The sequence below is a fragment of the Rhinolophus sinicus genome, linkage group LG06, assembly GCF_036562045.2.
Source record: "Rhinolophus sinicus isolate RSC01 linkage group LG06, ASM3656204v1, whole genome shotgun sequence".
Lineage (NCBI taxonomy): Eukaryota > Metazoa > Chordata > Mammalia > Chiroptera > Rhinolophidae > Rhinolophus > Rhinolophus sinicus.
This window is the reverse complement of record NC_133756.1, coordinates 118085382-118105852: the sequence shown is the minus strand read 5'-3', so window position 1 is coordinate 118105852 and position 20471 is coordinate 118085382. Positions and strand designations below refer to the sequence as shown.

Here is a 20471-nt window from a genome sequence, read left to right as displayed (position 1 = left end):
CAAGATGAGATCTGAGAATTGACCACTGGATTTAGCACCATGGAGGCCATTGGTGAACTTGTCAAGGGCAGTGCCGTGGAATAGTGTCATCAGGTCTGGAGTTGCGGAGGACAGAATGGGAGATGAAGGCGTGAAAGGCAGACAGCTCTTCTAAGAGTTTGGCTGTGAAATGGGGCAAAAGGTGGAGGAGCTGGTGGGGCCAACGGAGTGTTACTGCATATTTGTGGAGGGAGAGCAATAGACATGGCAGGAAAGAGAGGAGACAATGACTGGAGCCAGGTCATTGGGTATGTGAGAAAAGGACAGGATTGTGTTATACTTGGGGCTTCACCTGGTGCTAAGCGAAGGGCAAGATCTGATCAGAGAAAGGGAATCCTACAGATAAGGCATTGCCGGAAAAGGCAACAGCCCTGGACAAGGGCTGTAGACTTCCTTCTCTTCCACCTTCCTTTAGGTGGACGTAGGGCAAGTGGAATCAAAGGTTTCTCCTAGGAAACAGGTCCAGGGTCGGGGCACGGAGGCCTTGGGACTGGGCTGGGCTGGGCAGGGCACCCTCTTCCTCCACCCACAAATGCTTACACAACCTCTGCCAGCAGCAAAAAATCAGTAGCTATCTCTGACCGCAGCAGTGCTGAGAGAAGCCTCCAGAGCCGGCAGAAGAACAAGCATGGTGGAGTTTGCTCCATTCTCGTTGCCATGGAAGCGCAGGCTGCAGACCCTCGCGGTCCTGCAGTGGGTCTTCTCCTTCTTGGCCCTGGGTAAGGCGGGCTGGACTGGGGTACGGGAAGACCGTGGGCACCTGCTACTCTAGGTGCACACAACGCATTGATGGTGGAAAGACAATGGTCCTAAGGGGGTTTTGTAGGGCTCAGAGCCCCTGGCCAGAGACCTGTGAAGGTTGTGGTCAGTGTGGGGGTAGAGTGGGGTAGAAGTCGCCACCTTTGCCTTTGCGCAGGTTACCTAGCTTTCCTGGGCTGTGTGTCCCACCTTAGTCCTGGGACAGAGCCCCTGCCTTAGGCACCCTGTGGTGTGGGGAAGGATCAAGACAATTGTGGGAAATTTCCTGACTCCTCAGGCTGTTCAGAGGGGATGGATGGATGGATGGATGGATGGATGGATGGATGGATGGATGGATGGATTCCCGTCCTTCCTTTCAGAGAGGAGAAAACTGAGGAGATCGGTGAGGAGGTAGGGAGCAGGGAAAGAGGGGAAACAGGGAAAGAACAGGATGGGGAGAGAAGGTAGGTGCAGGTTGAAAGTAGACTGGGAAGTGAGCAACATACCCGGCAAACCTGGGTCAGACTCCAGCTGGGCAACTGACCAGCTGTGTGACCTTGATGGATCCATGCCTGACCTGTCCAGGCCTCTATTTCATCACTTGCAGAATGGGAATAACAATATCTACCTCAGAGGGCTGTTGTGGGATGAAATGAAGAGATGTCCTTACTCTGCCCTGTCCTGGCCGCTGGGCTGGGATCACACAGGAGGGTCCCCTTCCTTTCCCCTCCCCCAGAGTGAACACATCGATTGTGGCCGGGAGGCCACACTTGCCCCCACTCCAGCTGTGCTGAAGGGAACATTTTCGGGGAGGTCTCAGGCCTGAGGATTGGGAGGAGGGAGTGACTAAGAGTATGTGGATTCCTCCTTTCGTCTGCTGTCCAGACCGGATAGGAATCGCTCCCCGCAGGGCTGGTGTTCAGGCTGGACACAGATGCCACTATCCTGGTGTTAAAATGTGGACGTACTCTGTACAGGTTGGTCAATAGCGATCACACACACACACCCATACCGGGTGCTGTCTCAGAACCTCCCCTCAACAACCTTACAGCTAAAGGTTTCACCGCCAGCAAAGCAGGCTCTTCAGTACCTCGCGCCTAGCGTCCCTTATGTTGATCTGTGTCTCCATCCTGAGGCTTGTTAAATAGTTTAAATATCCCTGGTGATCCCCATCACACAGATGAGCAGAGAATCTAAGAGCCTTCAATGCCCAAGGTCGTAGATCAGGAGACCTGAGCTCCTCCTACTGCCAAAGGAAGAGAGGGAAGGAGGCAGAGGGAGGAGAGAGGGCAAAGGGCATAGCAGGAGGTGTGGGCTAGGAGGCTGCAGAGGAAGCATAGGAAGGGAGGGCTATACCCAGGGCAGGCTGCAATGCTGGCTCCTGGACAAAGGGCACCAGGAGCCCGAGCCGGGTAGGCTGTGGCCTATGAATCACAGGGAATGAAGGACCTCACTTTGTGAGCAGAAGTGTGTCTGACTGGCCGTGCCCACCCCAGCTCTGCAGACCTGTGGCACGGGAGCTGGGCAATGTCAGGAACAACACAGAGTTCAAAGTCATCCTAGGCTAGGAAAACTAGAGGGAGGGCAGCAGAGAAACGAGATCTGGGCCCACTGGTGCCAGGAGTAGGAGGTTTTTACCTTATCCCTTATCCCGGGGCCAAAGGAGAGCCCTAGGAGGTAGGGGAGTGATAAGATCCAATCTGTGTGTTAAAGGTCCCTGTAGCTATAGTCGAGGTGTGTTTGGGCTGTGGGGGAATCGAGCTATGGCAGGGAGCAGTCACGATCTAGATCAGGGATTGCCAGATGATGGCCCATGGGCCAAATCCAGCCTACTGATTGCTTTTGTATTTGCACAGTCCATGAGGTAAGAATGGTTTTATATTTTAAGTGGTAATGTGCCTATGTAATATCCTCCAGGTTGCCTCTTGGGCTGCAAAGTCTAAAATAGTTATAATCTGACCCTTTAAGTAAAAGATTGCCAACCCTGATCTAGGGAAGCCAGAAGTGCATAAAGAGAAATGGCCCCTTTCGAAAGATGTTTAGGAGATGGGGTCCACAGGGCAGGATTTAAAGCCTGGCAGGAGAGTAAGGGATTCTAGTGGAGGGGTAAAGACTCTGCACATTAATTGAACAGCTGGTTCACGTTAGAGTTAGACGAGGCACTTTGGGAGTGGCAAAGAAGTAGCTGGAGACGTAAACTAGGACTTCTTACCCAGGACTCAGGGCCCAGAGCCAAATGCTTTCCCAATGTATTACGTGTTTATTGTTTCCTCTCCTCTCCTCTGTAACTCACACTCACACACGAAGGTAAGCTCCATTCAAACAGTAGTTTGTCTTGTTCTCAGCTGCATAGAAGCTCCTAAAAGAGTTGGAGTTGACCAATATTTGTTGAATGAATAAATGAGAGCACAATGTAGCCAACATAATAGAATTGAATCCCAGGTCACATCTTGCTGTGTGACCTTAGCTAATTTGCACACCCTCTGTGGATCTTCGTAGAGTGGGGTTTAAAATTTTTCCTTCTCAGAATTGTGAGGATTGAGAAAGAAAGTATCCCCCTTTCTACATGACCTACAGGCTGGGTTTTGCCTTCTAACAGGAATTAAAGGGTGAATCCAGGGTGAGGGGGCTGGTAGGGTAGGGAAAGGTCTTTCGGGTCAAGTGCAAGTGCCCTGTGTGGGTTTTTTCCTAACCTAATACATTCTCTTGTAAAACCTTCAAACAAAACGCGTGTAGCAGAAAAGTAAACTACGTTTTAGGTAGCCACTATTAACTGTTCGTTTTACTCCCTAGAACTGGTTTCCTTAAAGTGGGAGTCATCCACACAGATTTTTAATTTGCCCAAGGGGCAAGAGCCCTCGCTGGGGTACTTTATTTTTTTTTTTTTCACATCAAACTTTTTAAATGTGAAAAATAAATAAATAAAATTTAAGAATTTAAGTCAGTCTCCCTGCCATCCTTGTCCCCTGGTATCCTGTCTCTTTCCTCCAGATCTGCTGGGTCCTTCCATCCTCTATGCATGGGCAACCATGTTTGTGCAACTGTTCTTTTCCAAGGTCCTATATCCTTGCAGAATTCATGTAACTTCTGGTAGCTGCTCTATAAATTCCTTAGGCTAGTCTATGTATTAAATCGTGTGTTTGTGGGTAGAGACAGTTTGCTTCCTCCTTTCTAGTTTTGATGCTGTCCGTTTGTTTTTCTTGTCACGTAGCACTGGCCAGGACCTCTGGTACAATGTTGAAGGGAAGTGGGGACCTCTTCCCTTCATCAGGAAAGAGCATTGCAAGCAGAGAAAACAGCATGAGCACAAGCTAAGAGATTGAAAGCTCAGTGAGCTGTAGGAACATTGAACAGTTCAGTGTGGCCGAGGCAGTGGGTGTGTATGTGGGGGAGGTGAGGCTAAAGCAAGGGGAGCTTGACTGCCAGGCTGAGCTGCTAGGGCTGTGCCTGGAAGTTATGGGAAAGCCATGGGTTTTCATTAGTGGGGGGACCTGGCCAGATTTATCTTTGGCAAGATGGGACAGAGGGTGGACAGACAGAGGGCTGGGCAGAAAGAGTGTCTCCTTTATCTCTCAGGTCCCAAAAGATGGAAACTAGAAACAGTTAATACAGCAATTGTCCACCAGGCATTTATTGAGTACCTGATGAGTGCAGACTACAGTTGACCGTTGAACAGTGTGGGGATTTGGGGCACTGACTGACCCCTTTCCCTTTGCACAGTCAAAAATTCATTATGATTTTTGACTCTCCCAAAACTTAATTGCTGATAGTTTTACTGTTGACCAGAAACCTTAAGACATAAACAGGCAATTAACACATATTTTGTGTCTTATATGTATGATATACTGTATTCTTACAATAAAGTAAGCTAGAGAAAAGAAAATCATAAGAAAGAGAAAATACATTTACAGTGCTCGATGTAGTTTTTGTGGAAAAAAAAAAATCCACATACATATGGGCCAGTGCATTTCAAAGCTGTGCTGTTCAAGGGTCAACTGTACTTTACTGGAGAGAAGGAGGTGAGAGGGGAAGACCAGAATGAAAAAGGCTGCCTGATGCAGTGGGAGAAAACGAGTTTTGGCGTTAGGCCTACCTACGTTCAAATCCATGCTCCTGGTGTGACATTGGGCTGGCTGCGTTCCCTCCCCCTTGAAGGCGCGGGAAGCTGATGTCTTCTTTCTGGGGCTGAGCGATGGGCAGATGGGCAGGACGTTGCTGCTAGTGCTGGGCTTACGGGGACATTCAGTGCGGGCAGTCTCAGCTCCTTCCTCTCACACCTCTGACCACTGACAGCTCCTGTTTCCCTCCCCAGCCCAGATCTGCATTGCGGTCTTCATAGGCCTCATGTTCACAAGGTTCTGGTTAGTCAGTGTGCTGTACGCAACCTGGTGGTACCTGGACTGGGACACACCACAGCAGGGGGGCAGGCGCATCCAGGTCCTAAGACGCAGTGTCGTCTGGAAGTACATGAAGGACTATTTCCCCATCTCGGTGAGTATCAAGGCTGGCTGGGGTGTGACCAGGGCCACAATGCCCCACGTCTCTATGGGGAGAGTGCGGCCATATATGCAGTGAGACGAACTGGACTGGGAGGCAGAAGCCAGGGCTACCTCCACTGTGTGGCATACGGAAGAGTCCAGCTCCTCTCTGGCCATGGTTTCCCATCTTCAGGGATGTGGGGATTGATGAATGCACAGGATTTGAAGGCGCTCTGTGGGACGTATAGTGTGGTACACATGTGTATCTTACAGGTGTAAACCCCTCAGCAGCCCAGGTTTGGGGGTGAAGATAAATTCAAGGTCCTAAGAGACCATCTAGCTCTACATTTCGTCAGATGAGGAGACTGACAGCCAGAGAGGGACAAAGGTATGACCAAGGTCACACAACAAGTTCTTTCACTGGTTTTAAAGTCTGTGCATTAACTATGGGTAAAGGGGCAGGAGAGAGTGCCCTGAACTGGTTCTCAGGTTCTCTCCTGCCCCTAACTCTGGTATGTTATGTGTCCTTGGGCAAGTCCTTGCCCCATTCTGAACCTCAGTTTCCCCATGTGTCCCTCCTAGTCTGAGTACCTTTGAATCTGTGACTCTGTGACTCAGGGCACCTCATGCTCATTGGACCCAAAGATCAGTCCTGAGTGCAGCAGACCGATTTGAGTCAATAGGTAATTCCGTTCCTTTACTGAACTCCAGACAGACTAAATCCTAGATGGAAGCAGCTGGGCAGGGAGGGTTTATTGGCCAGATGGGATTGGATGGGGAAGGCAGGGGGACACAGAGAGGTGCCAGGCAGGAACAGTTAGCCCTCCTCTGGAAACAGGAGGGAAAAAGAGGTATGGAATGTGGCCTTGAGCTAGATAGACTAGGTTCTATTACCAGTTCTGACACATACCAGCTGTGTGACCTTGGGTGAGTTACACAGTCTCTCTGAGCCTCAGTTTTCCCATACATAAAGTAGAGATGATGCCACTCACATCACCGTATTGTGTGGATTCAATGAGACAGCGGGTAAAGTACTTTGTAGGTTCTCGGTAAGCTAGTAACTAGAATTATTTTACTGAGCCAGTGGGGACGGCAGGGAGACTGGAGCATGGATTCGGGTGTGGGGAGGGCTCTGATAGCCCAGGGCCCTGCTGCTCTGATCTTCACACCTGCATGGCTTCTCCCACTCCATCTGGAAGCTCCACCTCTTCCTGCCCCTCTGGGAGTTAGGTTCCCCGCTGGTAAATGGGGAGGGGGTGGAGGAAACAGGTTCACAGAGATTAAATAACTCCCCTGAGTCATAGGCACTCAGCAGCAGAGGCGGGCTCCTGCCTTGCTCCCTTCTGGTAGTCCTGGGACTCAGCAAGGGCTAGCAAAGGCTGGGCAGCAACTGGGGGGCAGAAGCGTCCAGCACCCCAATGAACAGGGCCTCCTGGGCAAAGGGCAAGGGAGGGACAGGCAGGGCAGGGCAGCAGGGCAGTGACTGGGCAGAAAGCAGAAAGTTGACTGGCAGAGGCTTTCCAGCTCATGAGGGGTGATAGATGTTGAAAGGCAGAGTGAGTGGGCAGTGCTGAGGTAACCTAACGGGCCCAGGTGGGGGGGTGGTCTTCCTCACCCCCTCCATCTGCTTCCTCAGCAGTGTATCCTCCCAGCAACTTGTCAGCAAAGTCAAGCAGGACTTGCTGGGTCCTGAAAGCAGCCTTGGGTTTGTCGTGGGTAGAGGTCCCACCCAGGACCTCTCAGTTTGAGATTCTGAATTCCCTTCCGTCTCTCCCCTTTGCTCAAGCCAGGGTTTCCTCTCCTGTGCCAGGAAGGTAGCATTTCCATGGGAAAGAGTGGCTTGTAGCCTGGGAATGTGTGACCAGGTCAGCTTCCAAGAGAAAGAAACCGTAAGCAGGTTCTGGCGTCCAGGAGGGCTTTGTGGATTCTGGCTCTGTGGTCTCACCTCACGGTGAGCTGACGCCTGAATTGACCAGGGAAAGAAAGGGAAGCACATAAGCACAGGCCCAGAAGCTGGCCACAGCATGGCTTCTGAGCAATAAGCCTGATGTTCAGTGAGACTAAAGTAGAATGTATACGTGGGGATAAGGCTACAGAGGTTTTCAGAGATAAGGTGATGAAGGCCCCTGACGGCCATTCCACAGAACGGGGACTCTTCAACTGAAGTTCTCCAGGGGACTGCCTTTTGGTCATGCAAGGGCCTGCAAAGGACAGCATCTGGCTCTCTACCTAGAGCTGCTGCCAGTTGCCGGTCTGGCCGAAAACTGATACTGAGGTGGCTCTTTGCTGACCCCACCCCTGCCCTTCCTGATCCTCCCCAGCCAGACAGCTCTCCAGCTCAGTTGCTCAGTCTCCGCACTATTCACGCTAATGGGACACGACGTGACTTGCAGAAATTCTACCTGCACAGTACAGTATTTCAGAATGGGTGCCCCCTGCAGGCCTATTGCGTCACTATCTGCAGAGGACAGGCCAGCAGAGGGCGAGATGATACACACTTTGGACGGCTTGTCCTAGGCTGGACGCCTGCGGGGTGGGGCTGTGGCCTGCAGATTCCCTTCCCCATAGGCTCCCAGGAGACCCTCCAACTCTTCCAAAAGGCCCTGCAGGGACCTTGGGGTGGGCAGGAGGTCGGGAGTCCTGGTGGGGAGTCCCAGCTCTGCAGGAGCTCCCCTGCCTTCACAGGCCTCTGCATTCCTCCGTCAAATGCATGTGGATTTCTGAGCTCCTATCAATTCTTACTGTGATTTTATGAACTAGCATCTAGAGGTGGAATTTCAAGCATAACTAGGAAACAGTTTCTTGGCCCTGGAGTTTTCTAAACTCACCCTATAGACTTCCTAATAAGCTAATGGTGGAGAACCAGGCAATGCTTCACGTAGGAGAACCTGTGTCCACCTCATGCTGAAGACCAGCCAGGGAGCTGTGAAGATTTCATCATCATTTGAGCAAACACTGTCTACACAGGCCAAGGCTAAGGAGGATGGGGTGCTGTGGCCAGGCCTGTGACCTGGTGTCAGAAAATGCTGCCGTGCAGGACACCCCTTGCCACTCCCCCATACTAGGATTAGCCCTTAGTTCCTCCACAGCCTGCACGCATCACTCGGGACTTCGTGCCCCACCTCCCAGCCTGGTCACCTTCCAGCACTGAAGTCTCTTAAGTCAGAGGGACTCAGGTGGTCAGCCGCCCACCCAGGACAGAGCTCTAGCTTCCACAGCCCTCGGATCACTTCCTTGTGATGGCTCCTTTCTTTGTGGGCAGGCTCTGACCATGACAAAGTCTTCCTGCACAGGGAGCTGGGGCCTGTCTCCTGCGACCCTCCCAGGAGTCCTTCCTCTGCCATGGGTATGGGGACCTGGCACAGAGCACAGTTGGCCCCTCAGCCCTCGGGCTGCCCTGCAGGGACTGGGGGGCCTCCATTCCCGGTGGCTGCCACTGCCCTTGCTGCCATTACCTTTTCTGGCCAGGTAGCCCTCCAGGAGGCTTTCTGGGCACCATTGACATTTTGGGCCGAATGAGTCGTGTGTGTGTGTGTGTGGGGGGGGATTCTGACTTCTTCCCTGGCCTCTACTCACTAGATGCCAGTAACACTCCCCTCTACCAAATGTGACAACCAAAAATGTCTGCAAACATGACCAAACGTACCCTGTGTGGGAGCAGTGGGGGGACCACTAGCCCTAGTTGAACTCTGCTGCTCTAGAGCCTGGAGTCTGTCGCTCAGACTCCTCTGCCTCTGGTCCTTCTCTTCCCAACAACCTAAGTCCTGGCCCTGGTCATCTCCTCATGTGGGCTCCGCGTCAGCCAACGCTCCCCATCGTCCATCCTCCACTCAGTGGCCACAATAATCCTCATAAAATGTTAAAACCCAGCAGTGACTCCCATCGCACCCAGGGTGAAATCTAATTTCTGCCGCAGTCTGCAGACCCCGGCACTCTGGGTCCCTGCTCACTCCGTACCTGCCTCTCCTTCCCCTGTTGCCATCCCAGTTCTCTAGGCATGAGCTGTGTCACTTGCGCTGGTGCCCTTACTTGAAGTGTACACCTTCACCATGTTAACCCCCACGATCTTTCACCTGGGGACTCCTCCAAGGTGGCCGAGCTTACTGGTCACACATATGGTTGCCCGTGTTGAAATCCTGCCTCTGCCACCTTACTAGCTATGTGACCTAGAGCAAGCTAATTAACCTTGTGTCTCAGTTTCCTCATCTGTAAAATGGGGGCATTGGCACCAGTACTTTTCTTGCAGGGCTAACAGAGGGCGAAGTGCATTGGTGTAGCAGGTGCCTAGCACACAGGAGGTGCTGAGACTTCCCCACCTCAGGCGCTCTTCCCAGCTCTCAGCGCCTGGTACATGCTGTACTTCTTCAACTCTCAGATATCCTCAGGGGTAAAACATACCAGTATTTTAGGTACCGCTAAGAAAAAAATTCTTCCAATTAGAATTGTCAGTGTATCTTGATAACAAAGTGTTAAGATGTGAAACAAAGGTGCCTCTTAGAATTGAGGGAAGAGGTCTGTAGTTGCCAATGAGTGTGTGTTACTGAGTGAATGGCTATGGAAGGGTGAGGACCGGGATGGCTGTGATCTTATCAATGAAGAAGCCGAGGGAGGACGAAGCCCGACTTGAGCCACGCTGACTCACTGCCAGGGCCAGGGAGAATATCCAAGCCCTTCCTTCCATTGGTCCTGATAGGAAGAGACAGGGCAGGACGCCAGTCCCTACACTCACACTCACACATACACACACACACACACACACACACACACACACACACACACACACAGGACCAACTACCTGAACCTGGAAGGGAATTCCTTTGGTTCAGAGTGGTGATTCTCAAACTTTGATATGTATAGGAATCTCCTGGGAAATTTGTCACAGATTGGATTCCTAAAGCCAGAACTAGACCTTTTGAATCAGACCCTGCTTGCCCTGCATTTTTAACCTGCTGAGTATCAAGTTAGGTTAATAGGCCAGGAATAGTTTCTCCAGGGCCAGGCTGCTGATGCAGGAACTGCCTTCTCCTGGAGTGGACACCTGAGTGCCCTGGACTTCCAAGTTTGACCAAAAAGGAGAAGGCCCCTGAGATAGTCCTGAGTCTCCAGCTATCTCTCCTGGTCTGGAGCAAAGGCTTCCTGGCTCTGTCTGGTGCTCTCTGCAGGAGACAACGGAGCTCTGACTTGGGTCCTCTGTGTGGCTATGGGTAGGCCACTTACCCCTCTGTATCTCAGTTTGCTCCACTATCCAACGGGGGCTCCCACGCTGCATCCAGCCTCCCTAGGGCCATGGTTAAACAGGCTAGTGGTGTGGGTGCTTTGTGTGGACAGTGGGCTCTTGAGGCATTTGGGTTGCCCCAGGGGTGTGAGGGGGTTCAAAGCAATTTGTCGAGAGATGAGACTGGGCAGAGTGGTAGAGCCACAGCCCCTTACTGCCCCCCTGCCACCCAAGCTGCAGATGTCCTCCCCTGGAGAGCCTGTGCGAGGTCGTGGTCTTCTAGGCAAGGGTCTTGGGGTTCAAAATAGCAATGCCCCTGGGAAAACTGAAAACATGTTCGCACAGACTTACACACAAGTTTTCATGACCACATTATCTATAATGGTCAAAGGCCATTAAATAGACCAAATGTAGTCTATCCATACAATGGAATACTATTCGCTCATAAAAAGGAACAAAATACCAGTATATGCTTCAACACAGATGAACCTTGAAAACATTCTGTGAAGTAAAGGAAGACAGAGAAAAAAGGCTACATTTTGTATGATTCCATTTATATGAAATGTCTAGAACAGACAAGTCCACAGAGACAGAAAATAGGGCTAGAGGAAAGAAGAGTGACTGCTAATAGGTACGGGTTTCTTTTGCTGTTGTTGAAAATGCTCTAGAATTAGACTGGTGATGGTTGCATGACTTTGAAATATACTAAAATCACTGAATTGCATACTTTAAAAGGTGAATTTGATGGCGTATGAAAAAATAGCAACCTCTAGAGCCCAGCCATCTGGCCATCCCCTTCCCTAGCTGCCACTCCCTGGGGCCACCTGCTGGGACCTGTACCCAGAGAGGGCTTTCCATAGACATCCATCTTTGCTTAGTCACACTCCTCTCCACTAAGAGAACTGAGGGAGCAAGGCAGAGAACACAGCACTTTACAAACCTCCCTACTCTATGTTTACCTCACTTAGAACCAGTAGCAACCCTGCCAGGGAGGTGTTATCACTGTCCTGTGGTACAAAGGGGAAACTGAGGCACGGAGTGGGCAAGGGCCTGGAGGTCAGTTACATATTTTGTTTGTAATAGATATTGTCAAATTGCCTTTCAGAGGTTGTACAAAATTACCTTCCCACTAGCTCTGAAAGAGAATTTATAAGCAAGTGCTTCAGTGCAAGGAGCCAGGTATGTTTTCTAAAGAAATAACAACAGATGGGTTCCTGAGGAAGCACTTTTCCCAATTCGGTGGTGAGAAATCTCTGGTTATGTTATCCCTCCATCTTTATTTTCACATGGACTAAATCCCCACTGCATGAGTGGAAGTGGTTTGGCAATGGTCGCTGCAGCCTTTCTACAAAGGATCAATGGTTAACCGGAGGGCATCCTAGGGGGTATGGGGGAGGGGCTGCAGAGACCAAGTCCAGGTCAAGGACAGGAGAAGCTGGATGAGACAGACAGGCTCAGATCCCCATTGCTGTCCCCCAGGTCCCTCCAGGCTTCTCTGAGGATGGGTAGCCAGGATTCTGGGTCCCCCAAGGCAATGACAAGACTCTTTAGGGAGTCATCTGCTGAAAGTTTCAGTTTGATGACAGGATGCACTTTAACCCTTGAAAAGCTGAGCCAGGATATAAAGGGCTGCTGCTGCCTCCCCACCCCTCCTTGGTCCAGGAGTGCAAATCGCAGGGCCTGAGTAGCCCTATCAGGGAGAGCCTCCTGCCAGAGGCCTGGGGCCTCAGGGGCCTTCGAACTCTGCCAGCTGTGGCTCCCAGAATGCAGTGCACTGTAAAGGGTGGGGAGGGAATGGGTCTTCCAAACACCTGCAATCACTGCCCACGGCAATCATCTTCGCAGACTCAGTCACACTGCAGCCTGTCCAGTAACCGGTAGAGAGCAGCATTTGTTAACTCAGTTCCTGGCGCGTCCTCTCATCCCACTTCACCTGGAAACTGCTAAAGACAAATGGCTCTCCTCTCCCACTCGATCTACAGGGTCTGGTGGTCCCTGCTACACCCTCCATGCTGAAGGCTTGACCAGACCCAGGCAAGCTGCTGTGCCAGCAAAGCTGCCCATGCCTGGGGAAAGAGAGTGTGCAAAGGGCAATGAAAGTCTGGCGTGGGGGTTGCAGAGAGCCACAGATGAGACACTTGCGTTGTTCAGAGGGGTAAATAGACTAGAGCCAGCCTCCTGGTCTGCATGCTCTTTCAATCTAACAGGAATCCACTCTCGATATACCTTGCAAATACTTACTCTTTGGCGTAAGTGCCCATTTTTCTTATACGTATTGAGTTTTGCAGAATAGGGCTCTTCCAGCATGGCAGTACCCCCTTGTGGCCCTTTGATGCCTTCAAATTATTAATATATCCTGTCATGTAGTGTTGGTAATTCCAGGCTACCCTCAGACCCGAGCTTCTCAGCAGGCCTGGGAGGTAGATGGGACAAGGCCAAATGTCCCCATTTTACAGATGAAGAGCTTGAGAGGGAAGTGATTTGTCCAAGCCATCAGTGAGTCTGAGCCAGTGGAGGCCCACGGTATCACCAAGTGCAGTCACACACCATACCTCCATCTTCATGAGAACCTGAGGCTCAGAGAGGGGGAGTGACTCGCCCACGGTCACACTGGAGAGTGGCAGAGCCAGAGTGGGCATGCGGGTCCAGCTCTGACTCATCAGGTTGCTGTCCCTGCAGCTGGTCAAGACTGCTGAGCTTGACCCCTCCCGGAACTACCTGGCCGGCTTCCACCCCCATGGGGTTCTGGCCGCCGGAGCCTTTCTCAACCTGTGCACCGAGAGCACCGGCTTCCCTGAGATCTTCCCTGGCATCCGCCCCTACCTGATGATGCTCACCGTGTGGTTCCGGGCCCCCTTCTTCAGGGATTACATCATGTCAGGGGGTGAGTCTTCCCCAGCTGGGTAGCCCAGGAAGACGAGGAGGCAGGCATGGGAGGAGGGGCTTAGGGAGGGCTACCAACAGTTCTGTGCTCCTTCTGAGAGCATGTACAGTGAAAAAAGAAGGCTAGACCCAAGGAAGCACTTCCCAAAGCACCGAGTGGGACAATGAGGGGGTGAGGAAGAGGGAAGGGACTCAGTCCTAGTCCTCAGGGACCTCCCAGCTGGCGTGGGTGGATTAGGGTGCCCAGATCTCTGTGGGCACTTTTGGTGATCTCTTGCGGGGGCCACATCCACCCCCATAGTCCCTGCCCCTCACCCCATACCTGACCACCTTCTTCTTTCCTCAGGGCTGGTCACCTCAGACAAAGAGAGTGCTGCTCACATTCTGAGCAGGAAAGAAGGTGGCAACCTGCTGGGCGTCATTGTAGGGGGTGCTCAGGAGGCACTGAATGCCCGGCCTGGAGCCTACAAGCTGTTGCTGCGGAACCGCAAGGGCTTCGTCAGGCTCGCCCTGATGCACGGGTATCTGGGAAAAGGGCTCTGGATTCAGCTGGAGATTGGCAAGGGTCATATTTTGGCGGGAAGACAGCAGAGACTAGTGGAGATTCTCTCTTGGCAGGGAGATTCTCAGTCTCCTCATAATGCCGATGATATTTTGTTGATCAATATACTGCCTCGCGCCCACATACCCAGAGAAGATTCTGGAAGGCAGACTTGGTGATCAGAGGGACTAGGTGGGAAGGGACACATTGCCCAGAGCTATCACTAGATCTGAGACCTGTGGTATCTTGGATAATGGCGTTTGGGACATAGTGCAGAGCTGTCCTCATACCTCAAAGCATCTTTGAAGAATACGAGTTAGCTGGGGCAGGAGAGATTTTTCTACCAAGTTGGCAGATGTTTGCTATCTGGAAGGACTCTCAGAAGCATTCTGGTCTACCTGTCATGGAACAACTAGGAGGTCATGGCCCTGAGCAGGGCTGGGACCCGCCCAAGGTCAGAAAGCAAGGATATGGCAGGTCTGGGAGACAACCCAGGCCTCCTATTTCCAGCCCAAGGCTCTGTCCTCGGCTCCAATTCCTGATCACTGGGTTGCCGCAGGAAGCTAGGTGACCAGCTGGGGCCTTCTTCGGGGGCCTCCCACATGCCTTCTCTCCTTTGTATCCCTCCAGGGTAGATCTGGTACCAATTTTCTCCTTTGGGGAGAATGATCTATATGACCAAGTGGAGAACTCTCCTGGCTCCTGGTTGCGCTCGATCCAGAACCGGCTGCAGAAGATCATGGGTATCTCCCTCCCACTCTTCCACGGCCGTGGCATCTTCCAGTACAACTTTGGTCTCTTACCCTACCGCAGACCCATCACCACTGTGGGTGAGCCAAGACCCAGGCTGGGAGTGGGTAGGCTACAGGGAAAGGGGCCTGGGCCGTAAGCTGCCAGGGGCATGGGATGGGCCAGACACATCCATGCCCTCATGGAGCTCACCTTCTAGACTGGGGAATAGATACAAGCAGATAACACCAATATGAGACAATCTGGGACGAGAACTGTAACAGAGGCACAAAGAACAGTGGTCACTCCTGATTACTGAGCATCTGCTGTGTACCTGGTACCCTGACATGCAGCATCTCAGTTTATCCTAACAACAACCTTCCAGGTAGGGACTATTAACCCTATTTCATTGATGTGCAACGGAGGCTCAGAGAAGTTGAATAACTTCTAAAAAAAAAAAAAAAATCACACTGCCTTTGAGTAACAAAGTTGAGGTTTGAATCAGGATCTATTGGATTTTTTATTATGAGAGGGTCTCATAAGGCGTATTGGAGAAGGTGGTACAAGGAAAGGGCATGCCAAGTCTGTTAGAACGGTGTGTAAAGTAGCAATCAATAGGCCTGGAGGGATTTTCCTGTAAACAGTGGGCATTAGCTTTAGTACATGGACAACACCGTCTTTTCAGCTGCTCGTTTGCTCTCTTCTTGGGTTCCAACTAGGTTCCTCTGACAAAGCCTGCAGAGAGAGGGCCATTCATCTCCAACCTACCTGTTTATTAGTTGAGCACAGATTTGGTGAACCCTGTACACCATGGCCTTCCCTGTGTCGTGTGGCAATATTTCCATGAATGTTAATGCTGCTGCTGCTGCCTCCAGAGCTATTCCCAAGAGGAGAAGGCAGGAGAGCTGCCTCCTCAGCCAGGCAGAACCAGAGGGAGGTTAGTTAGGGCCTTGCTGACTCCTCCCTAGAATGAAGGGGGCACTGCAGGCCAGCCCAGAGGGAGAAGGGGGAAGAAGAGCTACTTGCGCTGCAGGCCTGCCTCGTCCTAGACATACAGGCACTTCTGATTGTGGCAGCTTGGACTCCCAGAACTACAGTGTGGCCTGGAGGTTAAGAGCCCATCCCCAGGGTTTAAAACCTGGTACTGATTCTTCCCGGCTAGGGGACTTTGAACAACGTATTTAACCTCTCTAAGCCTCATGCCTCACCTGTCAATGGCAATAATAACAGGTTCTATCCCCAGAGGACTGTTATGAGGATTAAAGGAGCATGTAAAGCACGTAGCACAACTCCCGGCATGTGGCAATGCCAGCTGATGGTGCCAGCTGAATCTTGGAGTTGTGCTAACATCTCAAAATCCATCACGTGAAATAGGGTTGAAAGGGATGGCAGTAAGAGCAGTTTCCTGCAGAGATGACCATGGGAGTGAGCCCTGGCCCTGCTCTGGGTCACCTCTACCTCTGTGTCTTGCAGTGGGGAAGCCCATCAGGGTGCAGAAGATACAGAATCCCTCACAGGAGGAGGTGGACAAACTGCACCAGCACTACATCAAGGAGCTGTGCGACCTCTTCGAAGCCCACAAGCTCAAGTACAATGTCCCTGCGGACCGACACTTGGAGTTCTGCTGAGCACCTTCCCAGAGGAGGGCATCCCCCAAAAGGCAGCCCTGACATTAGGAGCACAACAGGATGTGCTGTGATCTGAGAAGGTTTCCTGGAGGCTTCTGTTGAACATGCCTCCGGAGCCTGCCCAGACTCTGCAAATCCAACCCCAAATCACAGCTGGCAATGTAGGAGGGGAGACCAGACTCTGGCATTGGTGATTTGCAGTCTTGCTGCAAAACCTCTCCTCTCCTGTGATCCCCTTCTCCTCGATCTGCTCATCTGTGAAAGGGGAGAGGGCTGGAAGAGAATGATTTCTGCGGTCTCTGTCCTCTGTTGTAATGTCATTCAATGGGCAGAGAAAAGAGATCTGCAACCAATGACCAGGTTTTTCTTCCTCTACCTTGAGTGACGTGACAGCATAAACGGAGCCAGCAGCTCCAGCCCCTTCTCCTACCAGTTCCCTCATCCTGTGCCCTGGCTGTCCCAGCGCCTCCCTCCCCGAGCTGGAGAGGAAGGTTAGCCATGAAGCCCCTGCCCTCACCTAGGCAACTTGGAGTGTTGAGGTCCTCTGAGCTATGGAGTGGCAGCCAGAAGGTGGAAGGAGAATGGCTCTGTCACTGGCTGTTTGACTGCGGGCCTTTTCACCCTCTGAGCCTGTTTCCCTGACTGACAAAGATGACCTCTGAGTCTCAGCTCCTACATGACATAGGCTGAGAGCTCCACGAGGTACCTCGTGCTCGTCCTTTATAACTTTAGCTCTGACCTTTTCACAAAAAGGAGGGCTCCATAAATGTCACTTTAATAAATTGTATTTTAACCTTCTTCTCATCCTCCCCAACCCCTAAGTAAGAGGGCTGGTCAAAGCCTCAACTTTGACCACCAGCCTGGCCCTGTGGCGCTATGGCCCTCTCTCATCTTTCTGGAAGGTGAGTCAGATTGGTCCAGAGAATGCCATGTCAACTCTTCCTTCCTGATCCTTCAGCCCCAAGCTTCCCACCTCTGGCCCTGTTCTGTTGGGAAAGAAGGGGAAAGTGAGTGTTAAAACACAGGGCAGACCAGCACAGAGAATGACAGGCAGAGGTGAGGAGTGGATGTTTGTATGTGTCTGCAGGGTGAGTGAGACGGGAACAGATGCCCTAATGAGAAGAATTCTGGATTCCTAGGTTTGGAACATGCATGACGGGACGGGATGGCTGGTAGAACCAGTATTTGTGAATCCCCTCCCCCTCCAGCAGGAAAACAGGGTCTTTTCCCTCCAGGAGCAGATCATACCAACAATTATAACTTGGGGGGCATTTTGAGAAATGTAAATTTAGGTTCTAATCCTGGCCCATCCCTTTTCAGTAACTCTGGGCCAGTCCCATCACCTCAAAACCTCAATTTTGTCATCTAAGAAATAAGGATTGTAATATCCACCTCCAGTGTTGTGAGCATAAGATAATATCTTGAAATTTTATTAGTCCACATCCTGTCTGGAATGACACGGAGTACATGTAACCTTGGAGTCAGGTGATGAATGTACCCAGTGTCCCTTGGAGGTGCGTGTTATCCTATGAGGCAATGTGTTATTTGGGTCACAAGGGAAGCGGGAGTAAAGAGCAGTGGGGTTCACAGGGGGAAAGGATGGTCTCTAGCCAGGGGACGGCTTGGAGGACATGGCAGGCAAGAAGGGCCCGGAGGAGGGACAAGACTTGCAAAGGAGAGAAGGACCCGACCGTCATAGTTATCTGCTGCTGTGTGATGAACCACTCCAAAACGTAATGGCCGAAGATGGCAAGGACTTACTGTTTCTCACAGTTCTGGTTGTGGTTGTGGGCTGGGTAGTTCTTCTCCGTCTTGCCTAGGCTCTCATGTAGCTGCGTGCAGCGGGTGGGTTGGCTGGGAATGGAAAAACTGGGGACCTAGACCTGTTGGGCCTCTCTGTGCAGGGGGTCACTGGGCCCCCCTCTTACTGACTGGTCTTTTGACATGCAGTGATGGCTAGATTTCAAAAAAATGAGAGCAAGGCTGCAAGGTCTGTTAAGTCCGAGGCTGCACAAATCGCGTGGCATCACTTTTGCTGTATTCTGTCAGTCAAAACAAGTCACGAGGCCTACCCATATTCAAGGGAAGAGGAATAGACTCTGCATAGAAGGAGTAACAATGTCACAATAGAAAAGGCTGGGACACTTGGCGGGATTCTTCTGGCCATCTTTGCAAACAATCCACCAAAAAGTTATAATTGAAAGCCTGCAGCAGAACCGGCCCCTGCCCCCATTCCCAGGAGTTCCCTGTGTGGTGATGACAAAAGCTGCAGTTTATCCGGAGAGCCCCGGCTCATCCTCTGCATCACTTCCCATCCCATCTCCCTCTCCAAAATCCATCCTTCATGCACAGCCACAGTGAGCTGTCTAAAATGCAAATCTGACGGTGCGTCACTCCTACTTACAATCCTTCTATGGCTCTCCATTGCTTCTAGAGTTTGTATCAGCCTGGATCCCAGCAGATGGCATCCTGAAAGGAGGATAATCTGAGGAGGGCTTAATAAAGGAACAATTTTCTGAAGTGTGTGCAGGGCATAGGAAAGCACACAGAATGGTGCAGTAAGCCAGGGCCAGACGGTGGCAGTGGCCTGGCCGTGGCCTGGGAGAGTGGCAGAGTACTGCAACCTCCCTGAGGCCTGGAAGGACAAGTGAAGGCAGCAGTTACCTGAACCAGGAGAGTTGTGGGCAGGGGCCATCGTTGCAGAGATGGAGCCAGGTGAGCATTCCCGTCTCACTTTCCTCCCTCTACGTCCTGCCAGGGCTCCCTATTGCCTGAACCCAATAGGAGGCTAGAGGGCCTGAGGGCCTGTGGGAGCAGTCCATGCAGGTGAGTCTTCCAGGATGGAGCTGGGTGGACATGGATGGAGAGTGGATCTGTAGGGGTCAAAAGAAGATGGAAGACGGCCCCCTCAAAGCCCAAGCTTCCTAGCTTGCCCTTTACCACTCTCCACCATCTGGCTCAACCCTCCCCATCCTCATCTGTCCTCCTCCCTCAGCTGCATGCTTCCTCCTGTCACACCGAACCATTTGCACTTCCGTGTAGCAGCCATTTCCTCTCTCTTACTTCCGGGCTTTGCCCATGCTGTTCCCTCTGCCTGTAATGCCATCGCTCCCATTCTACCCTTTGTCTGGGTAACTCCTACTCATCCTTCAATCCCGGTTTCATCTGTTCACGGAAGCCTTCCCTAATGCTCCTGGCTGAGATAGAGTTTCCCTTGGTTCCCCAGACTTCCCTGTCACTCAGCACCCTGGCTGGTCCCGGGAAACACTGTGTACTGACACCCTACCTCCTGTGCTCTCCGTCCAGCCTACCCACATGCAGCCCCTGTGTCCTCTCTCCCAAACAATACCCAACTCCCTAAAATGGTCTCCAATGCCACAGGCTAGGCCTGAACTCCTCCTCAGCCTGGCATTCGACGCCCTTTCTCACCCACCCCCTCAACCTCATCAGCCTCACCTCCTACACCTTCTCCCCTGCGCCTCCTCACCCCCTGCACCTGTCACTGCGTGCTGAATGCACTCAGACCTGCTGTGTCCTGGGGCATGCTAGGCCCTTTCCCCAGAACACACTGTGACCTTGACCTGGTCAATGTCACTCACCCCCAAAGGTCACCTCTTTTGTCAAAGTTCAGCACACCCCAAACTCACCCTCAAATCCTGCTCTCCCGCCCCTCTGCCCTGAATCAGACTTAGTTATCTCTCTTTTAGGCCAGCTGTGAGGGTGAAAAGGCCAGGGTCATTAATGGGTGAGTGGTCTCCTCTGTCTCCCAGTGGATGGGGACACCCCTGAGGACAAAGACCAATATCCTTGCTGCCCTCAGCCCCACCCCAGCACCCAGAACAGGACCTGGTGCATGTCAGCATCCCCAGGGAATGTGAATAGATTGTATAAATGAACTCTCACATGGTTGCTCCCTCTTGTTCCAGCACACAAGGCCTGGGGCAGGAATGAGGGGAGAAGATGGGACCTTGCCTCTGGAGGTGGTTAAATTAGGTCTCTATTGCTACATAACAAATACTCCAACAAACATTTATTACCTCACTTCTGAGGGTCAGGAATCTGAGGGGTCCTGGCTCAGGTCTCTCATGAGTCTGCAGCCAAGCTGTTGGCTGGTGCGACAGTCTCCAAAGACTTGAATGGGACTGGACAGTCCATCTACTCCCAAGCTCACCCATGTGGCTGTTGGCAGGAGACTTCTGTGCCTCCCTACATGGGCCTTC

The 20471-nt window shown here is 51.8% G+C and overlaps 1 protein-coding gene across 1 annotated transcript; it reads left to right on the top strand.

Annotated features, from left to right (window-relative positions):
- Positions 1-602: 602 nt before the first annotated feature.
- MOGAT2 (monoacylglycerol O-acyltransferase 2) lies at positions 603-17049 on the top strand. The gene is made up of 6 exons (XM_019726485.2): positions 603-758; positions 5090-5268; positions 13150-13354; positions 13700-13874; positions 14525-14724; positions 16097-17049. Exons 1-6 carry the CDS (start codon positions 668-670, stop codon positions 16249-16251), a joined length of 1005 nt encoding a protein of 334 aa, XP_019582044.2. The 5' UTR covers positions 603-667; the 3' UTR covers positions 16252-17049.
- The last annotated feature ends 3422 nt before the right edge of the window (positions 17050-20471 follow it).